At 41.4% G+C, this 21,894-nt stretch overlaps 1 protein-coding gene and 1 long non-coding RNA gene across 3 annotated transcripts in view; both read left to right on the plus strand.

Moving 5' to 3' along the window:
• Positions 1-1,421: 1,421 nt before the first annotated feature.
• On the plus strand, positions 1,422-10,168 carry LOC137380382 (uncharacterized). The gene is made up of 3 exons (XR_010977012.1): positions 1,422-1,446; positions 6,078-6,194; positions 6,335-10,168. It is a non-coding gene; the product is annotated as an uncharacterized lncRNA (long non-coding RNA).
• A 6,398-nt stretch (positions 10,169-16,566) lies between these two features.
• Positions 16,567-21,894, plus strand: part of prickle2b (prickle homolog 2b) — a 280,715-nt gene continuing 275,387 nt past the window's right edge. Inside the window, exons 1-2 of one of the 2 annotated variants that reach the window (XM_068052312.1) lie at positions 16,567-16,712; positions 21,459-21,544. In XM_068052312.1, coding sequence (XP_067908413.1) covers positions 16,671-16,712; positions 21,459-21,544 — 128 coding nt within the window. In that variant the 5' untranslated portion in view covers positions 16,567-16,670. Of the gene's footprint in view, positions 16,713-17,252; positions 17,324-21,458; positions 21,545-21,894 lie in introns of those variants that run through there. The other variant, XM_068052309.1, reaches the window with a different exon arrangement.

Below are 21,894 nucleotides of genomic sequence, written 5' to 3' on the forward strand. Positions count from 1 at the left end.
TCTATACATCATAATAGTAACAACTATAGTCACTAGTGATGTGTATGTACAGTAGTGCAATATAATCAAGGAAAAGTGCATCATCTGTTGGAAAGAGTAACTGCACATTGGTCTACCTTGTTTGCCAGGCACCTGTCTCACACAGCCACTGCCTTTTGGGGAATGAACTATCAAGGTCAAATACTTTGCTTGCATCTACATCATGTGTGCAGTAACTTTAACCCTTCTTGTGTTCTGTTCTGTACATACTTTTCAAACAGTTTGATAATTTATGCTGTACTCACTTCGCCATGTTGCTACAAAAGCAACTGTGACAATGTTGTACATGGACCGGTGCTGCCTCATTTTTTTTGTGGGTGGCTGTTAACCAGTATATACCACCACTAATTAATAATTGAGGTCGGGTTAATTTTACATAACCGAGTGTTGCAGACTGGCACATTCCAAGATCCAGGACTATGTGCGGAGGGACGCACAAAAGCTTGGAGCAGCCGCCGCAAAGACTCAATGGGGAAAGGCCACTGTGTAAGGTCTTCCTGCCATAGTATACAGAGGGGCTGGAACCCCCGTAAAACTCCTCGTGCTGTATGCACCAAAATACGATTTTGCTGTGTAGTGCAAATGTACATTGCATGTAAAATGGAATGGAAGGAGTTATGAGGCAACTCACTTTCAGTATGGAAGGAAACTGATTTCTTTTGCACTTTCTGGAATTTCAAATTGGAACTGGTTTTTAATTTTATTTTTACAGATTTTTATGAATAAAGTATATTTATGGAAAATAACTTTATATGCACACTCAGATTCCCATTATTTTCGTTTGGAGAATAGAAGTACTGGAGTGAACATCATCTGTTCGGTTTTTAAGGGAGTCAGTCTACACAGGGTCCACTGTGTTCGCCAGGTACCTGTTCCACAAAGAAATTGCCTTATCGCACATGGTCGTGGGAGGGACAGAGCAGTGCAGCACATTTTCACTTGTTGCTCAATCAGTAGGGAAGCTGAGGCAGTTTGAAACGATGTGCAGCGAGGGAGAGTAGTTCATTTTACTGCCGTACAAACGAGCCGGTTTCCATAGCACCCGGGGTGGAGAACGCTAAAAGCAATGAGATAAAGACAGATCCGCTTCTTCAAGAGGCTCTGCAGTGTGAATACACCCATTGATGTGCAACATAAGATGTGCTGAATGGTGTATTCGTGGGGGGGGGGAATGGCCGGTTCTTTGCGAATGACGGATCTGGACTGGAATGCAGTCTGCCTGCGGGGTCGGTGTGGTGCAGGACCGACTGACAGATGCAGCATGTTATGTAACTGGGGGAATGTGGTGCTGTGCGGCGCGGGCTCAGGTTTTCACTCGGTGTGACGCGCGGGGGTGGCTGGGTGGTGGCACGTGGTGCGAGCGCGTGCCGCCCGCGCGCCGACCTTCAGTTTGCGCCGCGCATACAGGTAGGTCCCGGTCAGTGCGGTGCGGTATCCCAACCCCCGGACACGGAACGGCATTTGTTCTGAAACATTTTGCCTTATCTCTCCTTTTCCATTCCATCGTTTGCCGGCGCCTCGCCTTTTGGATGTCTCTCGGAGAGGTCGTTCCCGAGCGAGCTGCCCGTTCCCTCTGAGAACAAAACCCACACCAGCGACGAAAAGGTTTAATTTTTTTTTCTGTCAGGACGCTGACCAAACGTGACTCTTGCTGAACTCGGCTGTTTTCAGGTTTGTGTTGATGTTGTTTCAGTGACAGTTACATTGCTGGGTAAGTCTCCAACGTCTGTCTATACCTATTACCCCTGCCCCCATCCTCGGTGTTATATAACGGCCTTCCGTTCGATGGCACCGGCCATGGTGCAGCTTTCACCGGCACCGGCTGCTGCGTATCATCCGCAGCTTCTTGTCCCCTACTGGTGAAAACCTCGCCGGTGAGTCTCAACTCCCCCTGTTCGTGATTCATCCGTTAAAAGCACCCGAGCTGAATGTCCGAATCAAATGTTTCGTTTTTGTATAGATTTTTTTTCTCTCTTTAGGATAAGCGTCTAATGATAAAATGGAAGCTATTTTCACAGAGATCATTTTAAGGAGGGCCCAGCATGTTTGCAATCAGGAAGGGGGTTGAGGGATGCCTGCATCATAAACCACAAACGTGACAGTCCAGTTTAAGGGATATGAGATTTGCCCAAACAGAATGTTTTGAAATATACCATGATTGAATTGATTTTTACAAAATGAAATATCCCAACATTCTAGAAATTCTCATTTTGGTGCTCTAAAAGATGCTATAGATAATATCGCCAGGTATGAATGTGAAGTGAATTATGAAGATCGACCAGGAAGGGGAATTAACTAATTGTCACTCTTATCCCATGTGCAGTTTTTGGGGGTTGGCAGGTGGATTGGCCACCTGGGTGACTGACATCCAAAGAAACTTACCAGCATGCTTAAAAGTCTCCAAATCAAGCTAACAAGAAAACTATGCAATTAGAGTATATGTTTCCCTGCGGTGAAGTGTATATTCTCTTTGGACTGCACACTGGTAACCATTCACCTAACTACCCAGCTAGGATCATGCTTCTCAGTGAGGCATTGGGTGGTGGAGTTATCTGGAGCTAAATGATAAGAATCCCAGCTCTAAGTGACAGATTTACCCTCTCTAGTCCCATTAATGTGCTGGGATAGCTTCTAATTATCAACATTGCCTTGGAGTACCGGCTCAGAGTGTTAATTTGGTTCCAATTTATAATCCCAGATGTGTCGTGTTGAAGCTACAAAGACCCTCGTGTAATTTTTGCAGGGATTATCTTTGTGTTAGGGTCAAGTGGGGAAGGGTTGCAGGGCTTCTCTCTTTTTCCCTCTCCATGTTAGACCACAATAGGTTTAATTCTTCAAGAGGATGTACTGTCCAATTCAGTAGGTGTTTGGTTATGATCATAGCAAGTAATCAAAGAGAGGTTATCTTGAGTTAACAAAGAAAGAGGTTAATTTATTGTACCTAAACCAAACTAAGAAAATAATAAACAATGTGCCAACTTTCACTGTCTCTCTTTCTCTCACATACATACAAATAGGTTACAGAGTGGGGACAGGTCGATTGGTTGAGTTAGAGGCCATAAAAAAGATATACAGTCTGTGGAGTTTGGTGATTCGGCTGGCTTCTAGATGAATTCATTGGTCCTGAGGCTTTTAGTTTAAAGAGGTAGATGACTGGTTTGGTGAGTCTCTTGGAAATGGTGAATGTGGATGATGTGAGGGGCTTGTCACTTGACAGTCACTCAGTGATTCAGACATAGCAGTTAGCAATATTTCTTTGCTTGCTGAAAAGAACAGGTAGTTCCTTTAAATTTTTTGGGACCTTGGGTCCTTGCTGAGAATGCATATTCTTTTTATCTCCCTCCTCAGTCCTTTGCAATGTAAGGTACAGTGTACCAAACTAGATGATCATATTAAGCTACCAGCAGTCATCCTATTTTAAATGGGCTTTTTAAATTTCTGCCAAAAAAATATAAATTCAGATCGCCAGTCAGTGAACCAAAGAAAATTATCATTCAACAAAATACATTGGCGTAACAATTGTGTCCCATATCTTCAGAAGAATAGCAGAAATCGCAGAAAAACAGTGTAAATGGCCTTCTATGCTGTTTCTCTTGGATAGCCATTGATCTGCTGAAGTTACGGTAGATAATCAGGGAACCCCTGTGGAAATCCTACCCCCTTGTGTTTTAATATTCTCTTTGTAAAAGTTTAGAAGTGAAATTTGCAATGGGTCTTTTAAAGAATATTACACAGCAAGATGTAATAATGCAATGTTGTTATCCTGGACAACTCTTTTCATTAATTTAGTTTTTGATAATCATTTAAAAAAAAAAGTTACTCCGGACTACATTTGCAATTTGGTGCCATTTTGAAGGTAGAAAGAATCTGGAGCAATGAGGCTTAACATCCTACTTGGCCTAACTTTGCTTGCACTGCATCCTCTTCATTTGAATACACATTTGGGGCGGCGCAGTGGTTTGCATTGCAGCCTCACAGCTCCAGTGACCCGGGTTCAATTCTGGGTACTGCCTGTGTGGAGTTTGTAAGTTCTCCCTGTGTCTGCGTGGGTTTCCTCCGGGTGCTCCGGTTTCCTCCCACATGCTAAAGACTTGCAGGTTGATAGGTAAATTGGACATTAGCAATTGCCCCTAGTATAGGTAGGTGGTAGGGAAATATAGGGACAGGTGGGGATGTGGTAGGAATATGGGATTAGTGTAGGATTAATGTAAAATGGGTGGTTGATGGTCGGCACAGACTCAGTGGGCCGAAGGGCCTGTTTCAGTGCTGTATCTCTAAAACTAAAAACATTTCCTTTAATGTGCAATTCAACATATTTTGTGTCATCTTCAATTTCTACATTACTGTCAGAGACAGAAACAATCGACTTCATATCCTCCCAGTCAGTCCATTGCAGCATTAGGTTTTCTTGGTTTAGGGCCCTTTACAGTAGATTATTTGAGTTCAAGATCTCTCGATATTTGTCCCTTGGTAGAAATTTGTATCCAATGTACTGGTGTTCGAGGAATTCATAACTTTCCTGTGTTTTGGGAAGGAGATATTGAGATTTCTAAACTTCACTCGAGAAAATGTGGAATGAGCAAATACTATCCTTCTAAGGGCGGCGCAGTGGTTAGCACTGCAGCCTCACAGCTCCAGCGACCCGGGTTCAATTCTGGGTACTGCCTGTGCGGAGTTTGCAAGTTCTCCCTGTGACCGTGTGGGTTTCCTCCGAGTGCTCCGGTTTCCTTCCACAACCAAAGACTTGCAGGTTGATGGGTAAGTTGGCCATTATAAATTGCCCCTAGTATAGGTAGGTGGTAGGGAAGGTGGGGATGGGGTAGGAATATGGGATTAATGTAGGATTAGTATAAATGGGTGGTTGCACAGACTCGGTGGGCTGAAGGGCCTGTTTCAGTGCTGTATCTCTTTAAAAAAAAAAGACCATCTAATCTGTCATGGACTCTTCTCGCACTCATTTTATTTCCCAAAGGAAGTTTCTGCATAAATATTCCCAGATTCCCAAAACTTATCAATCAGAATTTTGAAACATTCATTAGTCCTCATATTTTTGTTATTCAACCATGGCCTGTTGTCCATCAAAAATAAAATTTCTGCACCCAGCAGCTTAGCAACCATTGTCTAAATGGAGTAGAGGAAGATAGATCTTGGAATACAAATAAATACATCACAAAGAGTATCAAGGCAGTTTGATAAAGCCATAAAGAATATTAACAAAATACTGGAGTTCATTTCTAAAGAAATAGAACACAAAAGCAATGAGATCATTTTATATAGAACCTTGGTACGACCATGTTTGGAGTTGTGACTGGATTTCGAGAGCACCATTGCCAGTTGTCACATGTGGCCAGCCCACCGCAATTACTATAATGGAGGCCTGGGGTCTGGCCAATTACACGATGGGGGCGAGTTTCGAGGCACCGAATGTGGCGTCTGATGATTCAGCAGCAGGTGCCAGTGCCATAGTTGAAGCCCTGCCAGCCATGCTTTCTTTGCTGCCTTTGAGTCATTCGTTGTTTGCTGCTGGAGTGACTCCTGAACCCCACCCCGCTGACATGGAAAACGCAGTATGGCTCAGTCAAGACACTGGGTGGCCTTACGATATAGCGATGCCTCCGTTGAGATTCCCCTCCAGGCTGAAAGTGAAAGGCATGAGGTCCTCTTCCCCAGCGATGGCAAGAAGTGGTCTTCCTGCCTGAACAAGCAAGCAGAAAGATAATGGCTTCGTTTCAGTCTGCCAAGGTGAGTGCTACATACCACTCTCCTTTTTGGGGATTGCATGTGGCTACGTGGGAGGATGTGTGACATGGGGAGGGAGACACCACAAAGGTGCTGGCAAAGGGCATTAGTCGTCATCACATTCTGCCAGATTCATGGTGACATCTCGGCCAAAGGCCACTTCTTTCACAGATCACCTCCATTACCTCCCGAGAGTTGACATGGGGATGAGCCATATAGAGAACGAGGAGCTGCCACTAGCACACCTGTCCTGTAGTTCTTCCTGTGAAGTATGACCATCTCCCTCTTTCTACTTGCAGGACAGGCGGACCCATAATAACAGGGAGACCTCGTGGACTGGTGGAGGAATTGCTGACATACGGCCAGTGAAACACTGAAGTTAGCGGGGAGCCCAGGTGGAAACTCAATCACGGATGGTAAGGCTGGAGTCACCATGCAAGAGAGTGAGAATTGACTTCCATCGACATCCAGCCCACTTCTGGAGATTCACATAACGCATGGATATCATGACAAGATCTGCAATGCTTAACCCACACATTTGTGTTCTCTCATGCAGGTTGACGTCTACAGGAGACTCCATCTAAAGGGGGACAGCCATCAACCTCTGAGGACGAACAGTCAGAGGATGCACCATTCCATGACTCTTCTGTACCTTCCATCAGCGCAGATACTTTCACCTCGGTTGATTTGTGCTCGGCTTTAGACTCTGGGTCACAAACAGATGCGAGCACCATATATGCAGCCGAGCAGCTGGCTGAGGCAGCCGCGGGCTCTGATAGTCGGAGGACTGTGGGTGGCCAGGCCCATGCTGAGTCCCAGGCTGATGATGAGCCTATGGTGTTGACAGTACAGGGCATGCTGGAATTGCAGAGAGAGGTAAGGCAACATCTGGCAGAGATGCCAGAGGCCATGCGCAGCCATGAGTCGATGATGAAGTACTCCATCCATGCAATGAGTGCTGCCATGTCTCAGGCATGTGAACGCATGGTTTCCTCCATTGAGAGGTTGGTGACCCTAATGGAGAGCCAGACCCCACAGATGCACACAGACCTGCACCTGCAAAAAGAGGTCCTCCTGCCTGACCAAGCAAGCCTGGATGGAGGTCACAGAGGAGGTAAGCAGCCATGGGGTCACCCCCTGCCTCCACCCCCCCCCACCTTCGAACATGGGTCCAGTGCAGAAAGAGAGTCAACAACCTCATTTGGTCTACAAAGGTCTGGGTGATAGGTATAGAACCCTAATAGAAAGGAAGCAACAGACTGAATGCTTTTAGGTAAGTTTTTTTTATTGCTTTCACACTGAGGTAAGCATGGTGGCTGGAAGTGGGCAAGTCTCTTGCTGACTGTCCCTCCCTCCATCGGGGTCCACAAAGACAAAGTGTATGAGACACATGCCAGTGAATTAGTAGGCGTCAAGAGTGCTGTCCTTGCAGAGACAAACATCTTGCCCTAACATCTTTGCTACTCCTCTCAGCATATGCGCTGATGGCTATCAGTGACCACCCTTGCTGATAGCCAACCCTCTCACCCAGCTGTATGCCCAGCCAAGACCAAGGCCACCTATGCCGACAGCCCAAGACTAAGCCCAACCGTGTAGAGCACGCAGCATTGCGCACGACAATGGCCACCGCTGCTCCCCACCCCCCCACCCCCCCCTTCCCATATCCAGTACTGTTCATAGCTGCCTTCCCGTTGCGGCACTGAGGCCTCGCCTCGTGCCACCAGCTTTCAACAGCTGGAGATCCAAAGGCACGTGAGAGCCGCCCGTTGTTCACTCAATTCCAAACCCCCCCCCCCCCCCCCCATTGAATCACGATCAAATGTATTAAAACTAACTGTTCAGCAGTTCAAATGGCAGTCCTGTCACATCGAGGTGGCAACGCTGCCTTGTTGCTTTTCCACCACTGACTAAACTCAACTGACGACACAATGTCGTATTTCTGGGCAGACACGCGCCTCCATTGCCACTCCACATGGCCTCACTAAATTCAGCTCACTGTGTACAGTTCTGGTCTTCATAAGAACATAAGAAATAGGAGCAGAAGTAGGCATACAAGCCCTTGAGCCTGCTCCTCTATTAAATCAGATTGTGGCTGAACTTCTATAACAACTCCACTTTCCTGTCCTACCATATATCCTTTCATTCCCTTAGTGCCTAAGAATCTATTGATCTCAATCTTGAATATGCTCGATGACTAAGCATCCACAGCCGTCTTGGTTGAAAGAATTCCAAACATATACAACCCTCTGAAAAAATTTCTCCTCATCAGTCCTAAATGGCTCACTCCTTATCATGAGACTGTGGCTCCTAGTTCTAGACTCTCAAGTTTGGGAAAACAGCCTCCCAGCACCTCCTCTGTCAAACCTTCTAAGATTTTTATATGTTTCAATGAGATCACCTCTCATTCTTCTAAACTGTCCATAATATAGGCCCATTCTGCATTCTTCATGCTACAAATAGGATATTGAAGCACCAGAGAAGGTGCAGAAAAGATTTACAAGGATGCAACCAGAATTGAGATGGTACAACTATCAGGAAAGTTAGAAATCTGGGACTTTTTTTCCTCTCAAGTAAGTAACTTGAAAATACATTGTCTTATTCAAGAAAGACAGTTGGTGAAGTAGAGAATTGGAGTCAATCTTTACACACTTTCATATTTATTTAGAGTTGCACATTACAAGCATATACCTCTGAATCCAACCACCACAGTTTTAGCCTGTGTCTATTTATAGGGGGCTCGAGAATGCCCAGTTAATGCCCACCACCTGCATACAGTTAAACACAATGAATATACCATTAACAGACATGATACATCTCTCTAAAATTAATGAAGGGTTTTGTTAGGGAGGATGTGGAGAAACTGTATCCACATGGGTGAGTCCAGAACAAGTGGGCATAAATATAAGATAGATACTAACAAATCAAATAAAGAATTTAGAAGAACTTTCTTTACAAAGGTGGAGTTTTTGAAGCAGATGAGCATTAACACATTTATGCAAACATGAGGGAAATGGAAATACAGGAATTTGAGGACAGAGTAGCAAGAAGTAATTATCGAGGGAAGAGGCTTGTCCTGAGTATGAACACCAATATAGACCAGTTGGGCTGAATCTCCTGTTCCTGTGCAGTGGATTCTATATAATTATTTGACAATTTCAATCTATGTCTATCCCAGACCCTTTAATCAATGGTCCCTCCAAGTTGTATCTGGTAGTTACCGTGCAGGTCGGGCACAAGTCATCCTTGTTAAGATACCATATGCCACCATGCAAAAAAATTTAAAGGTACCACACACTTAAATCGGCCAAGATCAACAAAGTAATTACAGTGGATATTACCTTCAATCCTGTTCCGAACCAAATATTTACAAGCTCCCTCTTAAAGGAATTAGTGAATTCTGCCTTCATTGCCTTTGCTGGTGTCAGTTACCAATATCTGCTACTTTGGGTTTAAAAAAAAAAGTTTTTAACTTTCTTGTCCCAGTTTAGGCATATTCATTTTAAGCTGAGTCCTCTAGCTCTCTGCCAGTAAAAACTGAAATCTTACATTTCAATATATCATCAATGCCTCTCAACTTTTTAAAGTTCTGAATCAATTGTCTCCTGAGCTTTTTTGTAGTGAAAACAAGTTCAATTCAACAAGTCTTTCCAAATAACTAAAAGTTTCAAGTCCCAGAAGATCTCTACCTGACATACCCTGTCATTTACATAGACAAAGTGATAAGGGTATGATTGAAGTTTTCTTAAATTTAAAATGTACTTCTCAAAAAAAAGAGAAAATCTACAGTCCTTTCCGAGTGATGTCATTGTCACTATCAGAGAGTTGAAAAATCACTAGATAGGTCACCTTTTTTGTAGTTGTCCTTTATTGCTAAAGTATTTTTTGCAACCAGCAGTTCTTACTGCAGTTGTAACCATGCCCACTGATCATTGAATTCCGTGTTTTAAATTATTTAGTTGTCTGTTTTCTAGTTCAGTTTTCAGAGGTTTCATTTAACAGAAGCCAGGCACTGCCCAGCAGGTTTCACTCCCTGTATGTTTTCCAGTAGATGTTCTATTTAGCTGTTGTTTTCATTTTTTTTTTCTGTTTCTTGGTGACTTAGACTGATTATTACTCCTTTCAGAACTGGGAGCATTTACAATATTTCTGATTTTCTGTGACTAAAAATCTAATTTTGTTTTTCTAGTACCCTGTAATTAACCTATTCCTGACATTTCTCTTTAGACATGACTGATTTATGTAAAACTTTGCAAAATTGTGATCATGGTGCAAATTTGGTCACCAGTTGTCTAAATCAATGTATTTGCACTTAAAATAATGGTACATTTGAGACTTCATTAAAGGGATGTAACTGCTGTCATGTAAACTAATGCTATGCTGCAAATTTGGAAAAGTGTATAAATCTAAAATAAACTACAATTTTTTTTAAAAGATGGAAAGGCAAATATCACGTTAGAAAATTAATTTTATGGTGTAGCTTGTATGTTAGATTGGCCACATTTGGGATATTTTGGAGTCGGTTCATAAAGTAATTTTTAGGATTTGTTCTCAGTTCGGAAAAACAGGTGGAACTATTTAACTCTGATCATCTCAATGATTCCTTGTTTATTTTGGGCTTGGCTGTGGGATGTGTCAAATTCACTCATTTGGTAGTATACGTGGCTCTATACAAAGGTATAGTATATTTTATTTAAGACGGACATTTTTTCAAAGTAGCTCAAGATTAGAGTTGCAGCTGTTTGATGGTTAAACAAACAGAATTATACAGTGGGGCAGTTTTTCTCCTTATGGTTAAAAAATGGCAAGAGTAGACAAAAAATGGAAAACGTATACCTGCTGCCAGCTTAATTGCCTCCTAGCCACTTTGTCATCCCATGTGTGCACGGATAATATTCAAATCAGATTTTACATGACACTTAAAGCTCCTATACATATCCATGAATGTAAGATATAATTACTTGTTTAAATTGTGCCAGGTTTTAACTTGTCTCTGGACAGGGGATTACTCCCTGCCCTTCAAAATAGGACCTGAGCAGGTAGATAGGGCCTTGGATTAGCGTCTCATCTGAAAGATGCTACCTCTGACAGTACAGCACTAGAGTGTCAACCTTGATTTTTGTACTCCAGTCCCAGAGTGGGACTTGAACCCAGAATCTTGTGATTCAGAGGCAAGAGTGCTGCAACCTGAATCACAGCTGACATTATAAATATGTACTCAAAGAGTTATAAGATATAGTAAAGGTAAATCCAGAAAACTACTTCAAACTAAATATGACATGAAAACAAACAAATAAAAGGCAAATGCAGTACTGATGCATTGAAAATGGTGTTTGGGCAGCAACCAACATAAGTGTGCATCTTCAAGAAAAAGGGAATGGAACTTGGAGGTTGGGGAAGGTACTGGTAGTTGTGAATTTTTTTTAAAAACTGTGCATGTGGCAACACTCTCTCAATGCACACTGTTTTGACAGAGATGTAACATTTTTAAATTTAAAGGGTCAGGTTCAACAATGCCAAAATGCTGGTCACACAGAAATCACTTTATTTCTGGGTAGGCAATAGCAGGAGGTTGGCACATAGGAATCTTACCAATGGCAGCTACACCTTTTAGTACCATCAATATTTTATCTAGCAACAGTTTGGAATGAATGTAAAGTCAATATTAGGTTTTCAAATGCTGGTGTTTCAAAACTCAAAGGTAGTTTTCATTTAATGTAATTTTCATTGTTTCACAAAGTTTTTCGTGGCAAATAGAACTCAAATTCACTTTTTCCATTGATTGCCTGTTTGCTTATAGAAATGAAGTATAGGTATGCTGATTATGTCTTGGAACCCCAGAGTTCTCTATTTTAATCCTTACTATTTCAAATTTACTTTAACAACTTGGATTTGGCAGCTCAATTTGAAAGAAATGGTAAAATTCAAAATCACTTTCAAACTCACTGGCAGTTGAATCTGAGGAAGCAAAATATTACATAGAATACACTGCACAGATGCAGGCCATTTGGCCCAACTAGTCCATGTGGGCATTCATGCTCCCCTGGAGCCTGCTACCATCTTTCTGGAGGTTTACTAGTGTGGTTGGGGGGTGGGGGAGGTTAAACTAAATTGGCAGGGGATGGACACCAGCATATAGAAGTAGAAAAGAGGAATAAGGTGAGAGTGTAAAACAGTACTACCAAGGTGCACAGAATACTGGGAGAGAGAGATAGCACTGGAGTAGGGAATAGTAAGTCATTAGGTGGGGGCAGACTCAGGGAGGAAGTAATAAAGTCTAAATCAGGGTTAATGTGCATGTATGTGAATGCATAGAGTGTAGTTAAGATTGGTGAGTTACTGTTGCAGATTGACATGTGGGAATATGATGTGGCTGAAAGAAGGTCAGAACTGGGTGTTAAATATTCCTAGATACAAAGTGTTCAGGAAAGATAGGAAAAGAAGAATGGGGGGGGGGGGGGGGGGGGGAGGAGTGGTGGTATTGATTATAGAGCGTATTACAGTGCTTGAGAGAGAGGATATCCCAGAGGGGTCAAGAACAGAATCTATTTGGCTAGAGCTAAGGAACAAAAAAGGTGCAACTGTATTGCTGGTGTAGTCTATATATTACAAAGAGGTGCAAGAATTATAGCATAGTTATAATGGGGGACTTTAATTATCTGAATATAGACTGGGAAAGTAGTAGTGTAAAGGGTAGAGAGGGACAAGAGTTCCTACAGTGTGTTCATGAAAATTTTCTACAGCAGTATGTTTCCAGTCCAACGAGCAAGAAGGCACTGCTGGACCTAGTTCTTGGGAATGAGGTGGGCCAAGTCGATCAAGTGTCAGTACGAGAACATTTAGGGGATAGTGATCAATATTTCATAAGGTTTAGGTTGGCAATGGGAAAGGACAAAGAACAATCTATAGCAAGAATAATTAGCTGGGGGAAAGCCAACTTCAGTTGAGTAAGAGGATCAAGAATGAGACAGCACAGATTTAAGGTAATTGGCAAAAGAAGCAATGGTGAACGTGAAAAACTTTTTCACGCAGTGAATGGTTAGGGTCTGGAATTCTCTGGCAGAGAGTGCGATGGAGGCATTCAAATGGGAATTAGTTACCTGAAAAGCAAGAATGTACAGGGTAATGGGGAGAAGGCGGTGGAATGGCACTAAATGAATTGCTCACTCGAAGAGCCAGAGCAGACACGATAGGCCAAATGGCCTCCTTCTGTGCTGTAACGATTCTGTGATCAACATAACCTCTATTCCCTTCACCCTCATATGCTTATCTACCTTTCTCTTAAAATATCAGTGGATAAATCAACTGCAGATGATACTTATGGAAAAAATTATAGTACTGTACATAATAAAATGGGTAACACAATGAGTGAAATAAAAATAGCTAAAGATGAAGTTCAGAGATTGAGGAGTTTTAGTAAATTCAATGCTGAACATGGCCAATCAGTGCAGAGCAACAATCAGCAAAGCAATTATAATAAACTTTACAGCCGAAACAAGAAGTTAGAGGAAGTCATATTGAAACGACTCGGTGCTCGAGTCAAATCGCGAGTACTGTACTCTTGTCACCAAGAGAGAGATGAAGCCCTGGAAGTGATTCAGGAGAGAGTCATGAGACTGATCCCTAATGTTACAAGCCTGAGTTATGAAGAATAACTAGAAAAACTTGGGCCCTTTAATCTTGCAGATAAGTGATTGAAATGTGAACTCGCGGTTATAAGATGGTAAACAGTATAGTAAAGGTAAATGCAGAAAACTAAACTAAATGTGACATGAGAACATGAATAAAAGGCAAATGCATCACTGATATCAAGAAATTATTTGAGTAAAGAATGATTCGTACATGGAACGGACTGCCAGGCAGGATAGTAAAGCAACCACCCTAGAATTATGTAAAAGGCAGTTGGATGGTAAGAAAGGGGTCTTTCTGGATGAGTCAGCTAAGAAGCATTGAATGGCCTATGTAATCAGGATCAATCTTGTGAATATGCAATGATTTCCTAACTTATAAATGCTTCCATGGCCTTGCTCCATCTTAACTCAACTAACTCTGACAGGTTTGCATTTCGCTCAAGTTAATTCTTCTGATTCCATTCAACAGTATTTTACACTCTCCTTCACTCCACCATCAATGGCACAACCTTCCATAATTTTGCCTCCCTCGCCCCTGAAATTCTATACCCTCTACTGTCTTATGGTTGGCCATAATCGAGGTATTCAACATAAAAAGTGCATAAAAATAACTCGCAGCCATTGGTCTGGTTAGCTCTCTTAAGAGTACACGTGTTCCAGCGCCGCATCCTTCACAAACCATCTTCAGAAGCCTCCTTAAAATATTCTTCAACCTCACGTTTGGTTGCCTCCACAAGTCTCTGTTTAGGTCTGGTTGGCCACTTATCAAGCAGCTTAATGTATTTTCTATATTCAATATATTATGTAAATGCGAATTGTAATAATGTAAGTATAGTTCGGGGAAAAATCATTTTCCAGCTATAGAAGTTTACTAATGAGTAATATGATTTAGCCAAGAGGATACATATATAAACAGGCAAGCAATGTTGACGAGTTAATAATTTAGAGATCAAGTAACAAAAACAAACGCAGCAGTAATGTTATACACTATTAAAGGAAGGACGGTAAAGGGGCGTATGAATAATACATTTTAGAAATTTGAAGCTACCTTTCTGTAAAATGTTGTTTAGATCTAGCCATCTGGTGCACTGGAATCGCGCAGTGCCCAGCTCACACAGAGACGGGAGGATGGATAAGTTTGATAACCAGGTCTGAGTCAAGTGATGAACATTTCGAACACATTTTAGCACAGCGTGTGTATCACGGACATCTGCTTCTCTGTGATTCGATCTGATTTTTCATCAACTTAATTATATTTTAAGCAGAATGAAATGTCTGTTTCGACATTTTGTATTTAAATGAATTCGCTGGCACTGGGGCGAGAAGGCTCCAGTAAAACTGACAATAGGTGTCCATAAATCTTTATAGTTGCCTAGCAACTAGTACAATGAAATTCAAAGTTTTAAAAAAAGGAGTCGGTGTCAGTAGTTGCAATGGCTTACAACTGCAAACTTTTCATTTCTTAAAGCATAACTTGGCATATGAAACTGTACGACATTATTTGGGAAAGAGTTAATTCCCAATAGTTTATTAATAAGTAACGCTTGCGTGACATGGAATAATATCGGTTATCCAAAAAAGATAGATTCCCAATGGGTTTTACAGTGAATTTTCCCTCAGCTACTTTTGACTTGATTACAGGATTATTGGGGTTGAAGAAGCGTAAAGAAAATAATGGATTGAATTTATTGCAAACAATTATAAGACTTTACTGAAAAAGAATTGCTGTCAAAAGATGAGACTGACAGTTTCGAGCTATCATTTACTTTAATCTTGCCTTGAATGTTAAGGTTTTGTCACATTGTCATGTCCCGCAGTGCAATACGGATGACGACCTAAACACGTGATTATTGACTTTTTGTTCCGGCTGTTGCCCTAATGTAAATACTTTAAAAGTCAACACGCGGATATACTTAGAATGACGCGATTGATGGGAGGAGCCTTTTAGAAACTAATTTTCAACAAATAGTTGTATTTGTGGGGATCTTTGCATACTTGCAATATGCAATCAAGGAGGGTACTGGGCAACGTGCAGCGAACTGTATTTAGAATGCAAATCACCATCAGCAGCATTTGCACAACAAATGCCCTTTCGCATTGAGCAGAAAAGCTCTATGTATTTATGGAGGTACTGTCTGTTCTCACTCACCTTTGATGAGTTGCTATTCAGTGTTGAGTCTTAAATTTTTTGGCTCCACCTTTAATCCATTTTCGTATTGTCATTCTGACTTAATTTCTCTGACCCCAAATTGAACCCCTGCATTTATTTAATTGCTAAAGCTCCAAGAAGCTTTTTTTTTAACGTTCTTAGCACTTTTTTCTCTCAACAATACTGATTCTTTAAACCCCAAGTCCTCTTCAGCCTTGAAAACTGTTGCCATATCAGCGAAGGTTTTATAAGCACCTCTGAGCACCCCGGACATTGATGGGCGAGAAGAGGCAGAAATGAGCATGTCTTTTCCCTGCAAATACTTTCGGTTACGGATTATGTTGCCCCTCCGATCCACTCATAACTTCTGTAATTGCTGCTGATGTTCCTTCTGTTCTAACTCTATATGTTGTACAACTGTTTCTGGTAGGAAACTAGAATTTTTTTGTCATCTGGTAGTTGATTCCCTACAATCTCTGTTTTATCAATACTGCATGATGGTCTGTGTGTCTCAAAATTTTCCTATATTCATTCTTATTTCTAAAGACTTCTTCAGTCTCCTGTTCTAATTTACTATTTCTCAGGACCTCAAAACTGGAACCTATGATTTCCATGAATGTTCCTTTCCTCTTGCAGTTGGGAGAAAAATCACTTTCCGACGTACTCTATCCTTTTCAACCTTTTATCAGCCTTGGTTCTTCATGTTAGTTTATTAATGTAAAGAGGTGTTATCCTCTCACTCCCTTATCTGGTTCACTTGAAGATGAGCTGTCTACCCCTTACTTTCCTGCTATTTATCGAGGAAAAGCAGTTGCCCGTTAAATCAGATTGAGTTACAGTGATTAAAAGGAAGAAAAGCGGAAATCTATTTTTAAAGGAAAGTGCAGCACGAAATCTAACGTCAAAATGCTCTATCTGGTGAATAGTGCTGCTGCTATTAGTTGCAGGGGCGGGGTGAGTGACCGGAAGACGGGGAATTTCCATTCACAATATTGTCGGGAGCCGGTGGGAACTCGAGCGCCGCTCTCAGGAGCTGTAGTTACGGAGTCATCTACTTTCTATTGTAGAGTCGGTTTTAACAGCTCTCCGACTAAGCGGCACTGACCTACTTGGACATGTTCAGTCGTAGCTCGAAAAAGCGAAACTCAAGCAGATTGGTGAGTATGTTGGGTCGAGCTACGTTGCTTGTATTCGGGTTCCCAGTTTCACCTTGCGCGTTGGTGTCTTGCAGGGCAGTGTGAGCCGCCCTTCCCCCATCGAGGACATTACCGGGACCGAAATATCCTGCAAAGGTTGAGGACATCGTCCGATTACAGTAGTGTCATCATTGCGTTCTTGTGGAGCCCGTAGGTCGAATTTTAGAACCATGAAAGCCACTGTTCGAACCTGCTGCTCTATCCGTTCTGCTTGCGCTAGCAAGTTTTTAACGCCATGGTATCAACCTTTTATGTGCTCACCTTTCACTAGCCTGCTTTTGTTTTGTGTATTGGATTAATGGGCATGAAATGCGAGTCAAGTTCTAAGAACTGCCAGTTGCTTAGGGAGTAGTACAGTATGTCAATCAGATACGGCTGAAGGAGACTGCTTCAATTGTGGATTGGAATGATCCCATTAAGATGTCTGGGAAGCGGAAAGAGATCCCATTGCGTGCACAGTACGTGCAAATTGTATTTTTTGCGATGTGATTACACTATTTTTGTTGAACTGCACTCTTGCTGTGAGCACTTCGTAAAAGGAAAATTTTTAACAGAAACACTTCGTTTTTAAGGTAAAAGATGTTAAAGTCGGAATTTTCCAACATAAAGGTCCTTTTGGTTGCATGTTGAAAGACTGATGATTTTTTGGGGAAAAAGGATCAATTTATATTAAATGTTTAGAAATAAAAATTTGGTTCAATAGTTTCGATTTATGCAGATAGGATCTTGCCCTCAGTGGTAAAATCCATTTTCCTTTCAAGTCCCTTTTCGTTCATCAACCTAATTAGCCCTTCAAGATGGAGTCTTTGAAACTTCAAAGGGGATTACTAATTAACATGTATCAAAAGTGAGGGAAAAGGTTTAAATAATCCAAATTAACGGGCAAAACAGAAACTGAAATTCAAGACGATAATAAAAGGCGGAGCCTCGACGGTGAAACGGACCTGTACTTCAATTTTGGTTAAAATAAATGTTATAACTAACAGTTATAAGCAGTTGACTTCAAAATTTTCAATTTCTAAACGACAGATGCACCTATCCAGACGAGAAGACATTGGTAATTGGTTATATTCCTAAAAAGAAATGTAATTGGTACATTTAATGGACGAATCAGTGCCATTCTTATCTAAATACCTTGCTTTTAGGAATCAAAAAGGTGTAATATTTGTTCTTGTTGCATACTCTTCGAATTAATCTGTTCAGCTAAGTGGTTCTTTTCTGTTTGCTTTGAAGCCTGAATACCTATACTTGGACAAGTTTACACTGTGGTGAAAATCTTAGATATAAATTGGATTTTTTCAACTGCTAGGACTTATCAGAACTTTTCTCATTTGGGGTTTGTTGTTATTAATTACATGAGATTTATTTTATATTAGCATTTAGAATAAATTTTGCATTTGTTGTTTCCCTGATTCTTATCCCCACCTCTCAGGAAAGAAATAAATTCCCTGTATTTACACTGCCGTTTTTATGGAGGCAGGGTTAAGTAGTTTCACAAGATACTATTTTCCTAGATGTCATTAATCTAACTGACTTGGTAAGGAAGTTTGACCACCTCCAGTCCTTTCATGGTTTAAGAAAGAACTTGTATTTATCATAGAATCTTTGCAGCACAGAACGAGGCCATTTGGCCTATTATGTCCATGCCAGCTCTCTGCAAGAGCAATTCAGCTCGTCCCATTCCACCGCCTTTACCCATAGCCCTGTAAATTTTTTCTCTTCAGGTGCTTATCCAATTCCCTTTTGAAAGCCACAATTGAATCTGCCTGCACCACACTGTCAGGCAGTGCATTCCAGATCCTTGCTGAGTAAAAATGTTTTTCTTTATGCCACCTTTTGGTTCTTTTTTCATTCACATTATATCAGTGTCCTCTGGTCTCCATCCCTTCTGCCAATAGGAACAGTTTCTGTCTATCTGCTCTGTCTGGAGCCCTCATGATTTTGAACACCTCTATCAAATCTTTTCTCAATCTTCTTTAAGGAGAACCGCTCAGCTCCGTCAATCTATCCAAATAACAACTACCTCATCCTGGAACCATTCGTGTAAATCTTTTCTGCTCCCTCACTTAAAACCTTCCCATCCTTCCTAAAGTGCGGTGCCCAGAACTGGACACACTACTCCAGTTGAGGCTGAATCAGTGTTTCATAAAGGTTTATCATAACTTCCTTGCTTTTGTACTGTATGCCTCTATTTATGAAATCTAGGATCCTGTATGCCTTTTTAACCACTTTCTCAACCTGCCCTGTTACCTTCCACGATTGTGTACATATACCCTCATGTGTCTCTGTTCCTGCAACTCCTTTAGAATTGCATCTTTTATATTGCCTTTCCTCGTTCTTCCTACCAAAATGTATCACTTCACACTTCTCTGCATTAAATTTCATCTGCCATGTGTCTGCCCATTTAACCAGCCTCTCTGTCTCTTGAAGTCTATCACTGTCGTCCTCACAGTTCACAGTACCACCAAATTTTGTGGCATCTGCACATTTTAAAATTTTGCCCTGTACCTCCAAGTCTAGGTCATTAATATATATTAAGAAAAGTAATGGTCTTAGTATCCAATCCCTGGGGAACCCCACTGTATACCTTCCTCCAGTTTGAAAAACAGCCATTCGCCACTACTTTGTTTCTTGTCACTCAGCTAGCTTTGTGGTCCATGCTGTCACTGTCCCATTTATTCCATGAGCTTCAACTTTGCTGGCAACCTGTTCTGTGGCACTTTATCAAACGCCTTTTGGAAATCCATGTATGCCACATCAATGGCACTACCCTCATCAACCCTCTCTTACTTCATCCAAAAACTCAAGCAAGTCCGTTAAATATGATTTTCCTTTAACAAATCTGTACTGGCTTTCTTTAAGTAATCCACACTTGTCCAAGTGATTCTTAATTTTGCCCTGGATTTTTGTTTCTAAAATCTTTCCCACCACTAGGTTAAACTGGCCTATAGTTGCTGGCTTTATCCTTACACCTGTATTCAAAAAAAGGAGTGTAACATTTGTAATTCTCCAGTCCTCTCGCACCACCCCTGTATCAAAAGAGGATTGGAAGGTTATGGTCAGTGCCTTTGGAATTTCCTCCCTTACTTCCCTCTATCCTTCGATGCATCCCAACCGGTCCTGGTGGCTTATCAACCTTAAGTACAGTCAGCCTTTCTCATACCTCCTCTTTATCAATTTGTAGCCCACCCAGTGTCTTAATTACCTCTTCTTTCACTACGTCTTGGGCAGCATCTTCTACCTTGGTAAAGACAGAAGCAAAGTATTCATTTAGTACCTCAGCTGTGCCCTCTGCCACCATGCGTAGATCCCCTTTTTGATCCCTAATCGACCCCACCCCTTCTCTTAATACCCTTTTATATTTATATGCCTTTGGAAGACTTTTGATTTCCCCTTTAAGTTAGCTGCCAGTTTATTTATTTATTTAGAGATACAACACTGAAACAGGCCCTTCGGCCCACCGAGTCTGTGCCGACCAACCACCACCCATTTATACTAATCCTACATTAATCCCATATTCCTACCCCATCCCCACCTTTCCTCAATTCCCCTACCACCGACCTATACTAGAGGCAATTTTCAATGGCCAATTTACCTATCAACCTGCAAGTCTTTGGCTATGGGAGGAAACTGGAGCACCCGGCAAAAACCCACGCGGTCACAGGGAGAACTTGCAAACTCCGCACAGGCAGTACCCAGAATTGAACCCGGCTCGCTGGAGCTGTGAGGCTGCGGTGCTAACCACTGCGCCACTGTGCCGCCTTCTCATACTCTCATTTGTCTAACTCCTTACCTTTTTCACTTCCCCTCTGAACTTTCTATACTCAGCCTGGTTCTCACTTGTATTAATCAATCTGACACCTGTCATATGTACCCTATTTCTGCTTCATCTTGCTTTCTCTTTTGTCATCCAATGAGTTCTGGCTTTGGTTGCCCTACCTTTTCCCCCTGTGGGAATGTACCTCAACTGAACCATCTCTTTAAAGGCAGTCCATTGTTTCATTACAGTTTTCCCTGCCAACCTTTGATTCCAGTTTACCTGGGCCAGATCTGGTGTCTCCCCACTGAAATTGGTCCTCCTCCAATTAAGTATTTTTACTCGAGATTGCTCCTTGTCCTTTTCCTTAACTAACCTAAACCTTATGATTCAATGATCACTGTTCTCTAAATGTTCCCCAACTGACACTTGATCCACTTGACCCACCTCATTCCCCGGATCCAGATCCAGCAATGCCTCCTTCCTCATTGGTCCAGAAACATACTGATGTAGAAAATTCTCCTGAATACACTTCAAAAACTCTTCCCCATCTCTGCCCTTTGCAGTATTACTATCCCAGTTTATATTATCACTACTGTATAGTTTTTGCACCTCTCTAATTTCCCTGTAAATTTGCTCTTTTTATATCTTTCCCACTGGTTGGTAGCCTATAGATTACACATCTAGCACTTCATATAGCACTTTTCACAAGCTTAGGATGTTTCAAAGCACCTCACTGCCAATGAAGTACTTTTGAAGTGCAGTTACTTTTGTAGTGTCGGGAACGATCATGATTATTTGGGGATTATGGAACTTATTTGCACAATTTAAAGGTTTTTTTTGCTTTTGAAGGTTTCTTTTAATATTTTGTTTGTTTTTAAGCTTCTACTAAATTGTTTAATATATTGGAAAACTTCCCACAAGCCATATTAATAAATCTTACTTTACAGCTCTCTTCAGTGGATGACCCAGAGAAAGGGCAACCTTGTAATGTATGTGGAGACCAGTGTCCTGGATTAACATTACATAATTGGAGGTATTAACATTTTTGGTCCTTTTGAACAACTGTTTATAAATGAGCAACCCATTTGTTATATTTGCAGAATTGTGTATCTCACTTGCCTATTATAATGCAATTCTAATCCTGATTTTTCAGAGCAAATGAAGATGTAATTTAAAATGATCTTAGAAGTGAATGCTTCTAATTATTCGTTACTTTTACTGTACCTTGGATGCATGTAGTACTAAGTTGCTTCAATACTGTTCTTAAGTATACTGGAGCTAAGTTTATTGTGAGGAAGAAACTTAGGTAGGGTGTTCTGTTTAGTGAACTATAACAGAGCTGTGTAAAGGTGGTTGGCTGTTTCATTGCAAGGCAGCACTGGG

Source organism: Heterodontus francisci, chromosome 19 (assembly GCF_036365525.1).
Source record: "Heterodontus francisci isolate sHetFra1 chromosome 19, sHetFra1.hap1, whole genome shotgun sequence".
Lineage (NCBI taxonomy): Eukaryota > Metazoa > Chordata > Chondrichthyes > Heterodontiformes > Heterodontidae > Heterodontus > Heterodontus francisci.